General features: G+C 43.9%; 1 protein-coding gene across 8 annotated transcripts in view; it reads right to left on the bottom strand.

Moving 5' to 3' along the window:
* NT5C3A (5'-nucleotidase, cytosolic IIIA) overlaps positions 1 to 14,150 on the bottom strand; it is a 48,088-nt gene that overhangs the window by 14,868 nt on the left and 19,070 nt on the right. For 3 of the 8 annotated variants that reach the window (XM_053261629.1, XM_053261627.1, XM_053261628.1), the window contains exons 2-3: positions 11,498 to 11,778; positions 11,074 to 11,180 (exon numbers count right to left, since the gene is read on the bottom strand). The exons of 2 other annotated variants lie outside the window; for them this stretch is intronic. In XM_053261629.1, the coding sequence (XP_053117604.1) occupies positions 11,074 to 11,175 (102 nt within the window). In that variant the 5' untranslated portion in view covers positions 11,176 to 11,180; positions 11,498 to 11,778. Of the gene's footprint in view, positions 1 to 11,073; positions 11,181 to 11,497; positions 11,779 to 13,008; positions 13,151 to 14,150 lie in introns of those variants that run through there. 3 more of the 8 variants (XM_053261626.1, XM_053261632.1, XM_053261630.1) reach the window with 2 other exon arrangements.

Here is a 14,150-nt window from a genome sequence, read left to right as displayed (position 1 = left end):
ATATGAAGCCCTGAGGGACACCATACACAAATTCTGATTCTGAAGAACAGTCTCCAAGTGACACTATCCAGAATCTGCCTGAGAGATTGGAGCGGAACCCCTGCAAGCCAATGACTCTCACCCCCAACTCCCTCAGACACTCTAGAAGGTTGACAGTATCGAAAGATGCCGAGTGGTAAAAAAGGACCAACAGGGTCACAGTTCCTCTGTCAATTCCCAATGGGAAATCATCCGTTAGGCTGACCAAGACAGTCACCACCCCACAGCCCGCCCAAAAGCCAGTCTGAAATGGATCTAGATAATCAGTTTCATCCAAGACTGCCTGGAGTTGGGAGGCCACAACCCTCTCAATTACCTTGCCCAACCATGGAAGGTTGGATACAGGCCTATAGTTGCTTAACTTTGAGGGATCCAATGCAGGCTTCTTCAAAAGAGGTCTAATAATTGCCTCCTTAAGACAAGGAGGAGACAATATAGGATGTATTCCCAGCTCTGGATCAACCAATTCCCCAGTCAATAACTCTTCTATCTTATCGTGATCAAGTTTAATTTTGTTCACCCACATCCAATTCCTCACAGTTTCCTGGCACCAATTTAGGGTTTCCACGGCCCCCATTTTGGATTAGATGAAAATGACAGATGGAACTGGGTGTCGTCAGCATACCATGACACCTCATCTCAAATCTCTGGATAACTTGACCCAGCTATTTCATGCAGACAAAAGAGACACAAACAAACGGCATGGAGAGAACAGTAACCACAGCACCAACTTCTGGAATCTATCCTCCAGGAACTACTGGAACCACCTCAATACAATTCCTCCTAAGTCCTTCCCTGCAAGGTGGCCCAGAAAGATACTATGGTTGCTGGTATCAAAAGCTGCTGAAAGATCCAAGAGAATCAACAGGGCCACTATGCCTCACGGTTATTTCCCGGTACACTGTCCATTAAGACAACCAATGCAGTTCTCACCCTAAAATAAACATAGTATATAACTGCATTTCCTCAAAGTACTGTGTTTTATTATGGCTTTTGAAGATTATCCTAAAACATATTACACACATTGATAAGAGAGAAATAATATCAAGTTTCAGCACTGATGTATGAGGAGCATGGGCACAAATCTGCATATCATTCTCACTACCCTCTCCTAGATAGGTACTGATCTCAACAATTCTCACAGCACCCATGAGCAATTTATACCTGGTCCTCTGACAGAGCATGTGACAGACTTAGGTGAAATCACAGGGTCTGCATAGTGGCACATACTGCAAAGGGACAAGAAAAGCTCTAAAGCTTAATACCTAGCATTTGTATAGCACTTTGAGTGTGCAAAGCACTTCACATGTATTATCTTGACATAATACATAGCATAGTGTAGAGCAGGGTTTCTCAATGTGTGGGTCCCCAGATGTTATTGGACTTCAACTCCCATAATCCCCAGACCCAGTGGTCTTTGGTTGGGAATTATGGGAGCTGAAGTCCAATTACATCTGGGGACCCACACGTTGAGAATCCCTGGTGTAGAGAGCCAGCATAGCATAGTGGTTAGAGTGTTGGACTATGACTGGGAAGACCCAGGTTTGAATCTCCATTCAACCATGAAACTCAGTGGGTGACTTTTGCCCAGTCATGTATCTCTTGGCCTAAACTACCTCACAGGGTTGTTGTGAGGATAAAAATAGGCATCTATTGAGCTCCTCGGAGGAAGAGTGGAATATAAATGTAATAAATAAATAAAATGAATAACATTTGCCTTCCAGGGTTGTTTTAAGCAAGTATTATGACCATAATGCAGCCAGGGAACTGAGGCTGAGAGGGAATGGCTTGCCTAAGGCTAAGTGAATTTATAGCAGAGGAAAGGTTTGGACCAAGGAAGTCATGATTTGCAGCTCAGTCTCTTAAATACTACACCACAACACACCAGCTCTCAAATTATAGGGAGGAGTCGCAGCTAAGTGCTTATTTTGAAATGGTTGTGAGATATAAGTTTGCTCCTCACAGCAGTTCCAAAGCAACAACTCACTCAATAAATGAGATTTGATTTTTTAAAAAGTGTTCTGATTCACCCCCCCCGAGCAAGACTCAATTCCGTTTAAATGGACAGCTACTCAGTTGTCCCATCACCTAGGTCATTAACATTCCTTTGAGAAGAACTATTACTGTACTAGCCGACCCGCACAGAGCATCTTCACGCTCTTTGTCCCCCCCGTCCCACTTTCTCTTGCCCTCCCCCCACCCCACTCTCTCTTGCTTCCCCCTGCCCCACTCTCTCTTGCCCCCTCCCCCTCCCTCCTGCCCCACTTTCTCCTGACCCTCCCTCTTGTCCCCCTCCCACCTGCCCCCTCCCCCACTCTCTCTTGCCCTCCCTTCCATTCCTCTTCTCCCTGCCCCACACCCCCACCCACACTGAGCAACTGTCAGCTGGACCTCACCGCTGCCACAGCCAGGTCCTCCTTACTGGGCGGCAGAGGGCTGAAAAGGGTCCCACGGCCACCTTTCCTCCTCCAGAGTGGCAAACTGGGGAGTCACGCCACCCATTTCTCTCCTGCCTCAGGCTGCCAGCAGCTAGGTCCTCCTTACTGGCTGGCAGAGGGCCAAAAAGGGCCCCACCGCTGCCGTTCCTCTTCCCAAGCGGTGAACTGGGGAGTCCTACTGCCCGTTTCCCTCCGGCCCCAGGCTGCCTCACTTGCTTCCCACCCCCTTGCCCTCTCGCCGGTGCCTCCTCTCCCCTCGCCAAGCGCAGTGAACTGGGGAGTCCCGCTGCCTGTTTCCCTCCGGCCCCAGGCTGCCTCACTCGCTTTCCCGCCCCCTTGCCTTCTCTCCCCTCGCCTGTGCCTGGAGGCCCCACCGCTGCCTCCTGCTCCCGGTGGCCAAGCCAGGACGTCCCACTGCCTCTGCCTCCCAGCGGCCAGCCAAGGCCACCTCCTCAGGCCATTTTGCGGCCTGCTGCCGCACCATGTGCTCTTGCCCGCAACTCTCGCCCAAGGCTGGGAACTCTCGCAATGTGTCGCGAGAGTTCTGCCACCAAATCCAGGACATGCATGCCAGCTAAGATAATTAAATATATAGATGATGATAATATCTGGAATACTTTGAAGACATCACAGCAACATCAATTCAGGAAGAAGAAGCTTGTTTGTTCAAATAAGAATTAACTAACTGGGCTGGGCACAGAGAATCTGCGCCTCTAGTTCTCCCCCTGCCCGCCACAGTTCCCCCCCCCCACCTGCAAGCCTGTCTGGCGCTGTTGCTTTTCTCTCCCCCTGCTGCCAGCTCGCTTGCGAACTCTTGAGAGAGATTAACGACAGGTATGCCGTAGGCTCTATATTCATTTTATTTTTATTAGATTATTATTATTATTAAATTATTATTATTATAAATTATTATTATTAATAATAATAAACATCCAGATGAGATGTTTTTAATAATAATAATAATAATTTGGCGATGATATCTATAACAACAGCAGCAACAATATTGATAATAAAATTCAGCCATCCCAGGTCCTTGGAAAGGACTCAATGTCTGGATAAAACAAACCAGTCAATAACACCTATTTGACTGTGTAAACAACAACAACAACAACAAAACAGATCGGATGAGTTTTATTTTTTCTTGTTATCTGATTGGGATTCTCACATCACTGACAAAGTTGCCCGATGTAGGATAATTTCACTGAGTATCCTAACTTCATGTATTTTATGTGTTTGTTATTTCTCCCCCTTCTGGTCTATTACTACCATAATAAAGTTTGACTGACAGACAGACGTGGCTGGTCAGGCACAGTATAAAAAGCAAAAGATCTGGGACTGTGAAGAGAAACATTTGTAAGTTTCCTAATATTTATACCCTGCCCTACCAGTATACTACTGCTCGGGGAGGCTCACAACATTAATAAAATAGATACAACGTAAAATTAAAAAAATTAATAAAGTTAAAGTGAAAAGACTAGGTTAAAACCACATTTAAAGTTACAAATATTGTACAAGTTTCAAATTAAAAGTTATTAATAAAAAGCTAAAAACTGAGAACTATAAACATTAAAGAACCTACCAGATATAAGCAGCAGATAAAATATTAAAAAGCCTCTTTAAAAATATGTATTTTTAAAAAACACTGAGGGAGGGAGCATGGCGAAGTTCTTTGGAGAGGGTTAACCAAAATGTGTATTATACTCTACTACGAGTCTGAATGCAGTGGAGGGAGCACATGGTCCTTCAGAAGGAAAAAATATTTTTAATATAAAAACTCAAAGTTATAGGGAAATAGTAAGCTTACATCTTCAAATTGCAAATCTAAATGTACTGAGCATCACCTGCCCTATTTCCAAGAGACTTTCTGTGACAGTGTGTATGTATCACAGCAACTAGAAAGCTCCATACTATACATATTTTCAAAAACATTATTTGCTCTAAAATATGTTCTCTTCTCTAAACTGGCACAAATATCCTGGTTCTTCATGGGAGAAAAGTCTCTTTTTTCTCACTGTTTTGCAAAATGGATTCCGTTAAATGCCAAAATTTTGATAATACATGTTAAACATACTTTTAGAAAATTTACTCAGTTATCAATTAGGCACCTAGATGAACTATCTATTTAATTCTCTAAGACATACCCGTGGCTAATCTCATGTGTGGCAGCTCTCACAAGAGAGTTATCTCTGCTGGGTAGCCACAGGGACGGGGAAGTAAACAACCATGGTGGCTGGTGGAGCTGGGCCACTGGTGGTGCCGCACCAGTAGGATGAGGAGGTGAAGCCATGCCGGTGGGAGGAGGTGGCCAGCCAGTGGAGCTGCGCTGGCGGGAGGCAACGGCCAGCTGGTGGAGCTGCATGGTGGGTGAAGCCCTGCTGGCAGGAGGCGGTGGCCGGCCAGTGGAGCTGCGCAGCGGGCCAAGCTGCGCTGGCAGGAGGCAGCAGCGGGCCAGTGGAGCTGTGCGGCGGGCAAAGCCATGTTGGTGGGAGGTGGCGGCCGCAGGCCTGCTGGGCAGAGGCCGCTTGCAGGTGGGAGGGAAAGCACCGGTGGGTGGGCAGCGAGAAAACTGCTGTGGTAGCAGGCAGGAGAAAACAGCTGGGCCAAACTAGAGGTGCAGATGCTCTGCGCCCGGGCCAGCTAGTTAGAAGTTTTAATGCTGGTATAGGTATACCAAAAACTATACACTTAAAAAAAAAAGTTTCAAAAAACTATTTGGCCTGGTTTTCTCTCTTGACTGGATGTATGAATAAATTATATTGGAACAAAGTATTTGAGTTACATTGTCATTTTATTTAAGGAAGGAGCATGGCCAAATATTAGAAGAGTTTGGGCGCAATGGACATGCTAAAGAAGACAGTATGGGACTATAAGCCTAAGCATAACAGAAACTAAATATTTGCCCCTGCCCCCATTTGCTCTGCAAATTTCAGTATTATTTGCTATGAATTACAAGAGAGAGGTGTGGGAAAGAAAATGCAGGAGAGAAACCACTTTGCTGGTCTCCTGTAGCAAATATAAAAGCTATGCATTTCAGGCCACAAAAACAAGTATGTGCGGACAGACGTGTGAGTGAAAATTTTGTGGGCTGATTTGAAAGGTCTGAAAGGGTATTGTCAAGGTTTTTTTCTTCTTTTAAAAATCTCAAGAGCATATGCTTCGAACCTTTTAAAGAGGCTGATGGCCTTAGGCGATCTTCAATTTGATTTTGAAGGCAGCCTCCCAACTGCCACCTTATTCATGTAAATGGACCAGAACCTGAGGAAAGTCATAACATCAGTGAAAATTCAAAATCTCAGTATTGATATATTGTAAAAGATCAGGAAACCATGATTCAGCATTATGAAAACCTAGGATCAAGAAATCTTCAAACATTTAAGAGGATGGGGTCATTTGGAGAGAAGAGTAAAAAGAGGCCAATGTTTAGATGGCAATGGGGCTGTAGCTTAGTGGTAGAGTATGTACTTTGCATGCAGAAGGTTCCAGGTTCAATCCCAGCATCTCCGGGTAGAGCTGGGAAAGACTCCTGCCTGAAACCTTAGAGACGCCACTGCCAGTCAGTGTAGACAATACTGAGCTAGATGGATCAATGGCATAAGGCACTTGCCTATGTAGATAAACCTGAATGGGCATTTTTAAATTTATAAAACCCAAATTAATGTTAGTAGAGTTAAACATTCTATAGGGTGCCATCAAGAGATTACTAAAATAACTGAACAAGGTACAATTATGAAAGATCGGTCATAAGGCTATGTGGACCACAGCGGCAGCTGCTTATATTTGAAGATTTGTATGTACAACAGTATTAAAGAACTCTATTTTTCTACAATTGCTCTTAACTGGCTAAGGTTTGTGAATAAGATTGTGAAGACAACCAATGACACTTTGTGAATTAAAATGAATTTTTAATCATTAAAATAATCCTTTAGTTCAGAAATCTCTTTCAACATTCATACCTGGCTTCTGATTTGAGAACATGTAGCTTGAAGGAGGTATGCAGGAGCAGACTTGCACATCAGAAAATCACTCAAAGGTTGTGTGACTTTCAGCCCCAACCACATGGCTGTATCCATCCATGATAGTCTATACATTTTGGACACTAGCCATAAAGATATTAATTATGATTATCTAGCGTTAAAATATTGACAACTACAATTATATAGGACATGGTTTTGGAGACATCTTGAAAAAGACTCCTAGGGAAGGACAAACAACAAACAGAGCAGCGTATTTATAAACAGAAAGTCCTGTAAGCCTACACTACTGGTATATATAAAGTTCTCACTTGCTTTGCCAAGTCTGTAATCTATTTATCTGTGCTTTTTGAAGTGATGAGCTGCTTCAAAACCGTCTTGAGACAGACCACTTTAGGTTGCATTCTGCACAAACTTTTATTTCTACCTTTGATAGAACCTCATATCAGAAAGAGTTTCTATTTCCTGCTATCTTTTTTTCCTTTCTGAAAGATGGAGATGAGAACACCCTCACAAAGAAATCGCTAAAATGCTGAAGAAAATATGACAAGAATTGTGACATAGGTAAATCAATTGCACTGAGGTTGTGTGATGCTACTTAACATAAAATTGACATCAATTTTTTAAAAAAATCATAATGTTTTTCAGGATTTGCTATGTCATTTAAGAATTCAAGCCTATTCTCTGCAGCACAGAGTGAGTATAGCACAGGTTCTCCTTACTCTAAAAGTTGCCCACCCATATGTGCAGCATAATCAAAGGAGGTTTAGGCAAGGTTGCTGCTGTGCCCTGTGCTTGCTTGCTTATTCATTTATTGAATTTATATACCGCCTAGTATAAACATCTCTAAGTGGTGTAAAGAATTAAAACATAAAATATAACACATTTAAAATTCATAAAAAGATAAAAACACATTAAAATTTAAAGTTTAAGGGCTGTTCCCAACTCAGGTCTCAGCTCTCAATCTCAGAAGAGCTTTGCAGCTGCTGAAAACAAGGCATTTCTTCTTTGCTTATAATACCAAGTGTGACAGAGCTGGGCACCTTTGTCTGCCACAAGATGCTCCTTTTGTATTGCAGCAGCTCCAGCCCAAGGCAGAAGTGAGCTAGATCAGTGTTTCTCAACCTTTTTGGAGTCAAGGACCGCTAAATTCTTTGTGCAGAGTTTCAGGGACTGCTACATTCTTCATGCGCAGTTTCCCGGACCAGCAGTTAGTAAAGGGGTTTCAAGTTTAAGTTTATCTATCTATCTATCTAATTAGCAGACTTCTATACTCCCCAAAACTTGCATCTCCGGGCAGTTTATAATTAAAATAATATAAGCATAAAATAATTAAATTGAGAAACTTTTGCAAACATGGAATATTAGGGGTTCTCAACCTTGGGTCCCCAGATGTTGGTGGACTTAAATTCTCAGAACCCTCAACCACAATGGCATCTGGCCATTATGGCTGGGGATTATGGAAGTTGAAGTCCACCAGCATCTGGGGACCAAAGGTTGAGAACCCCTGAATCTAAAAGCTTGGGTGAAAAAATATGTCTCCAGTATGTCTTCAGTGTGTGGGGGTGCTTGTGATTACTCAATGGAATGGGGATGTTGGGCCATTAGAAAAATTCAAAAGCTGCATGGGGCCAATGAAAACAACACACAAGCAAGCTTTTGAATTCCTCAAAACTCTTCATCAGGCTGGATGTCAAGCAAAGCAAAAAGGAGGTGAGGAGAGGAGAGCTGGGCAAGTTGTCAGTAGAGCCCGAAGTCTACAGTTTAACCCTCTCATGACGGAGGTGGAGTTTTAGCAGGAGTTGTGTAGTTGCAGGGCCAGATCCAAATGACGTTAGTCAGGACCACCCACTGAAATTAATGCTGCTTGGTCAATGCTGCTTGGTCATGATCACCTGGCTTGATCTGGTTCCTGCTCTTAGATGTGCATTTTGTGAGGCGGACTTAATGAAACCCGCGCAGCTCCTCCAAAACTCCTTAAAAACGGTTATGTGGCAGGTGCTGGGAATGGGTTTTTTTTAATGGTGAAAGAAAATGTGAAGAAAAGCAGTGGGGACCTGGCGTTAAAGGGAAGGGCGTGATTCTGAGATGGTGGGGCGGGGGGGATAGTAGTGGTGGGTGCCTCGTCTTCCTCGCTAGGGAGACGAGGCACTATTCAGGGTGGGCGAGGCAATGGTGCACCAGACTGCGCTCGGAAGGTTGCCTGGGTCCAAGAGCTGCCGCTGCTGTGCTTGCGCACCAGAGTGTAGCAGGTGTTCCCCCGTCCTCTCTCACAGAGCGTGCCTCTGCGCTCCCCTCCCAACTCCCCTGCATGCACCAATCACACCAGCCTGCCTTTGGGGCCACGCAGCTCACGTGGTCCCACATGCTGACTGCGCATAGCTGTGAGGCGAGCCAAGGCAGTCCTCCCTCCCTCCACCACTTAGCCCTCACCGCGGCATTATCCCGGCCAGAGGCTGTCCCCCCCACCCCACCCAGCGAGGTCATAAAGGGGACCGCTGTCTTCCACTGGTGGTGCAGACCAGGGGGTTATAGGGGGCCGAGGGACCACAATGCCCCACCAATGCAAGAGAGAAACAGTGTTTCCTCTCAAGATGCCTTGGCCTCAACAGGCAGCTGGTTTTAAATCGGTTGGGATTGGACATGAACCGCGCTGGGCATCAAATCCCCAGGACCACTTCATTCCAGTGCCATTCATCCAATGACCCTTTTGCATGAATGCCCAAAATAGTATCTTGCCTCTCCCCCATACCACGCCGCCTCCTTCCGCCACTTAGCCCTCCTTGGTATATGTGCTTGCTCCCCCTCCCCTGAGGAAAGTCCACCTGCACTCCCTCTTTGCAAAGCCCGAGCCAAGGCAGCCCTCCTCCCTCCCTCCGCCGTTTAGCCCTCACCATGGCATGATCCTGGCCAGAGGTTCCACACCCTGGCAAGGTCACAAAAGGAACCACAGTCTTCCACCGGCGGTGCAGACCAGGGGGTTACAGGGGGCCGAGGGACCACAATGCCCCACCAATTCAAGAGGGAAACAGCGTTCCCTCTCAAGGTGCCTCGGCCACACTAGGCAGCTGGGTTTCAATCAATCAACCTTTGGCTGCAAACAATGAGCATGCAAGAACCAGCAGCCCTTCAAGTGGCACCCACTGCCATACCTTTTCCTCCATACCCCCGTACCGCATAAAATTTGAAGCTGTAAAGATAGGGAATAAGATAGCTGTAGGAAGATCTCAGCAGCACGTGGAGGCAATGGGGAATCAGGGTCCCATGCCTCCGTGATACTCCTCTTCCTCTTCCGTGCCATGTGCAAAACTGAGGAAGTGAGTGCCTTGATTACAGTTTTTTGGGGGGCGGGTTTGACTCCCAGTCAGGGACCGGCACTCAACCCTTCGCGGACCGGCAGCGGTCCAGGGACTAGTGGTTGAGAAACTGTGAGCTAGATGGTTGTGATCCTACATACGCTTACTTATTATTATTATTATTGTTGTTGTTTTGTTTTTACATTTATATCCCGCTCTTCCTCCAAGGAGCCCAGAGCGGTGTACTACATACTTGAGTTTCTCTTTCACAACAACCCTGTGAAACAGGTTAGGCTGAGAGAGAAGTGACTGGCCCAGAGTCACCCAGCTAGTTTCATGGCTGAATGGGGATTTGAACTCTGGTCTCCCCGGTCCTAGTCCAGCACTATAACCACTTCACCACGCTGGCTCTCTACTTGGAAATAATTGCTATTGAACTAAATGGGACTTACTTCCAACTAGGCATGAATAGAATCAGTCTTGAAAATGCTCAGTTTGGTTTCAGATCTATAAACAACTTTGTAATTTGGAGGAAACATGAAATGTATGCTAATTGCATGCCAATTTGCATTAACAGGGCTGTAAAAGAATATACTAGAGATAAAATAAATGAAGGTTTTTCCAGTTATGTAATATTCAATTAAAGGATAACAGCTCTTTCACAGGTTTAACAGAGAAAGCAAACGTCATGCCAATTACTACATCACTTTAACCAAGTTTTACAGATGTGAAAATACACATTATGTTAGATTCCATTTTTGGACTAGAACATACAGAGGACAGAAAGCAATCAAAATAATACAGGAAGGTTTCAGCTGGTTATAAAGCTGAACTAAAAAATGAGGGAAAATATCACAACTTCATCTTAAAATGGCACAAGATTACTAACTTATTTTGTCTGCAAGTTACTGAAATACTCACAGACACATGATTTGCTATTGTTAAATTCTTCCCAAGTGGTGGCATAATGTAATGGATACAAAAGTGGTTTCAGAACTAATTAGAAAGAAGTTGGTCACAAACCCAAACTAAAGCTACAGGGCCTTGATGTATATAAGTGAGCAAAGAAGATAGACCTAAAACAGAAAAAGGATATATGCCTAGTCTTTTAAAGCCTTTTTAAAAAAGTAATGGCTACACAAGAGTCTTGTTTAGAACATATTTAAAGTATTGATATTAACCAACTCCCTAGACTTGTAGCTGTGTTGGGTGAACTTTGTATCTGCAAGACATACAAAACTGACAACTGTGCTCAAATCTGGATGATGTTTATTATTGGACAACAGGTGGTCAAAGTTTTGCTTTGTGCTTTTTAAAAAGGGAGAGTACCTGTGCGCTGAGCTTAGGGCACTCTTGTTTCTTCTGTTCTTGATCCTTTCCTACTGCAACTGCACAGGTGGCAAGCAGACTCCAGAGATGCAGGACTTGCATGCAGGCTGCCAACAAAAACCAAGCAAACCGCTTAAAAAATGGTCTGCCACATTATCTGATCTTCAGCATTTGTGTGTATAAACATGGTACACACAGAAATTTGCATACCTCCAGAATTATCATATTCTAATCTGCAAAGTTTTCAATAATCTGGATCAATCCATAAATCCATGCCTATTCCTTTTCATTCATGTTTAAAAACACGAAGATGTTTAGAATGTGCAGCAAACACATCCAGAATAAGCGATACCACACAGTATCAAAGTAATACCACAAAGCTGATAATACTTTCTTGAAAGCAATAGCTCTGTTTACAACTTACCAGAGGGGCTTGCTGAAGCAGCTGCAGCAGCAAAAAGAAAATTCTTCTTGCTAGGCAAACACTAATATAGCAGCACAAGGTGCAGCCGAGGGCGTTTCCAAAAGCAGCCTGACTAATCCCTGGGCAAAAAAACCCCGAGCCCTGTGACGCACATCAGGAAGGCACAGCTCAACAATCCAGCCTGTCAGATTTACAGATGATCAGCTGGGACACCAACAACAGAACCTCAGACCTCCAATCAACAGGCAGCTCTGACTGATGCAGCAGGCAAATTGGGAATGCTGTAACAAGAGGAAGGCACTTTAATCCTACTTTCAAAAACAATCCTCAGCTTACCAACATTTCTAAACCTGCGGTGAGAGCTACTGGAATAAATAATATCTGCATCTTATTATGGAAAAGATACATAACCTTTAAAGGAAGTAAATTATGATATGTATTTAAAGTCACTCTGATTACATGAATCATGAATTAAGTAGTTGTGGGGGCTAGTTGGTTTGAATGTGGGAATCACAAAAGCTCTATATGCCTTCAAACACTTACACAACAGTAAGGGCAAATTTAGAAAAAGTCATGGGTTAGATAGAGGCCCACACTCATTGCAATGGATTCCTTTATAAAAATAAAAAAGGTGCTCCCAAGCTTGTGCTCATGAAGAAATTTCAGTTTGATATTAGTAGTGCAAAATTCCCTATATCATCATGCCAAATGTTTTCTACCCAGTCTAGGCTTTTGGCAAGGCTGTAAACTCATTAAAACTAAACTGAAATAAATGCATTTCAGTGTTGTGGCTATCAAATTCAGTGCAAAGTAGGTTCTATAGCCCCTCATAAGGTCATGAACATATTAAGTTGCCTTATTCTGAGTCAGACCATTGGTCTATCTAGCTCAGCACTTTCTCCACTGACCGGCAGCAGATCTCCAGTGTTTCAGACCGGCATCTTTTCCCAGTCTTACTCTGAGATGTCAGGGACTGAACCTGCTCCCTTGCAAGAATGCACTATACCAATGACCTATAGCCAGCCCCTTGCATATCTTAATAGGTATGCTTATTATCATTTTGCCCTCTGAAGCAGAAAAAAAGAAATATACCAAAGATATAAAGCTGAGAAGCTCTGTCAGTTGGAGGATGAAGGAATTATTTTGTATTCATCATCACTATAACCTATGCCTTTCCTTAGGTTGTACAAGGCAACATTAAATTACATGACTAATTACAACTCAACAGAATTAAAGATGATCAAGTTATTTAAAAAATACCCAAATTAAAGCAGAATATTTATGCTCAAATGCAATTTATTATTCCAAAGCATTATTTTTGTATGGGCATTTAACAACACGATTCTATTAACATTTTTGCCACAGCAAAAAAGAGCAGTCGATGAAGGGAGACAATGAAATAAAATGCCACATTATATAACTGATGTTTATTGCCACCTCCCTATATTTATTGATTCAAACTAGCCGACTCCGCACAGAGCATCTGTGCACTCTTTGGGGCTGGTGGTTACCTCTCCCCGCCACCTTCTGCCCCAGTCTCTGCTTCCGGGCCCAGCCACCTCTCCTCCCCACTGCCACTTCTGCCCCCCTTTCTTTCCCCCCTCCTGGGCCTTGCCTCCGTGGCTGGGCCGGGCCCGCCACCTCTGGCCTCCACAGCCAGGCTGGCGCCATGGCAACCAATACTCTTGGGTGCGCCTCAGCCAATCAGGCGCGTCCACTGCCCAGCCAATCAGCTGGGCTCTGGGATGCACATTCCAAGGCACACCCAGGAAAATTAATATAATAGATATTTGAATAATCTGGTATAGCCATCTTGGACTTTTTTGAAGTGTTTGAATACTCCCGCACATCAAAAAGCCCCTGCATGTGAAGCCTAGTAAATTGGGTTAAACTAAAGGCTAACCAAAAATATTTCTTCCCCACTGCTCTTGCTTAACACATGCAAACAATATTTGACCTGGACAAATATTCACATACATATTTGCATTCTGGAGTGGTACAATCCCTGTGTTTTCTAAACATTTGTTCAGAGCCAATTTACACACACATTTCACCTTGGTTTCATGCAGAGAGGTGTTTGGAATTGCTCCCACATGAAGATCATAGAATTTGAGTCAGGGAAAAGATAGAAGGCTGGAAATTGTCTGGAGTTTTCACTTAAGGGCAATTTCAGACAGCTCTTCCATGCTTACTGCATCAGAAACTAATGGCAGATCAAGCATTAAGGCCAATTCAAATGTTTATCATCTAAGACAGGCCTGCTCAACTTAGGCCCCCCCAGCTGTTTTTGGACTACAACTCCCATAATTCTCAGCCACAGCAGCCAATAGCCAGGGATTATGGGAACTGTAGGCCAACATCTGCAGGAGGGCCGAAGTTGAGCAGGCCTGATCTAAGATGATACATCCTCTCCCCACCGCTCCCGAGTGGTAAATTATGATGTAGCAGTGCAATTTTCATGCCAGGTTGCTTTCAAAAAGCAACTCCTTTCATGAAAACTGAAGTAGAGTAGTCTTTTTCAAGATGGGAGTCTATACAGAAATTCAGCGGTGTGCTCCAGAAATAGTGGACAGCTCAAACAAGCTAGCATCACATCAGAGAAGTCTCTTACAAAAAGGAAGTTCTGAGAGACATATTGGTGGTTTTACAGTTC

Source organism: Hemicordylus capensis, chromosome 6, assembly GCF_027244095.1.
Source record: "Hemicordylus capensis ecotype Gifberg chromosome 6, rHemCap1.1.pri, whole genome shotgun sequence".
In the NCBI taxonomy this organism is placed as follows: Eukaryota; Metazoa; Chordata; class Lepidosauria; order Squamata; family Cordylidae; genus Hemicordylus; species Hemicordylus capensis.
Note: the sequence above shows the minus strand (reverse complement) of the source record. Positions and strands in the feature narration are given on the sequence as shown.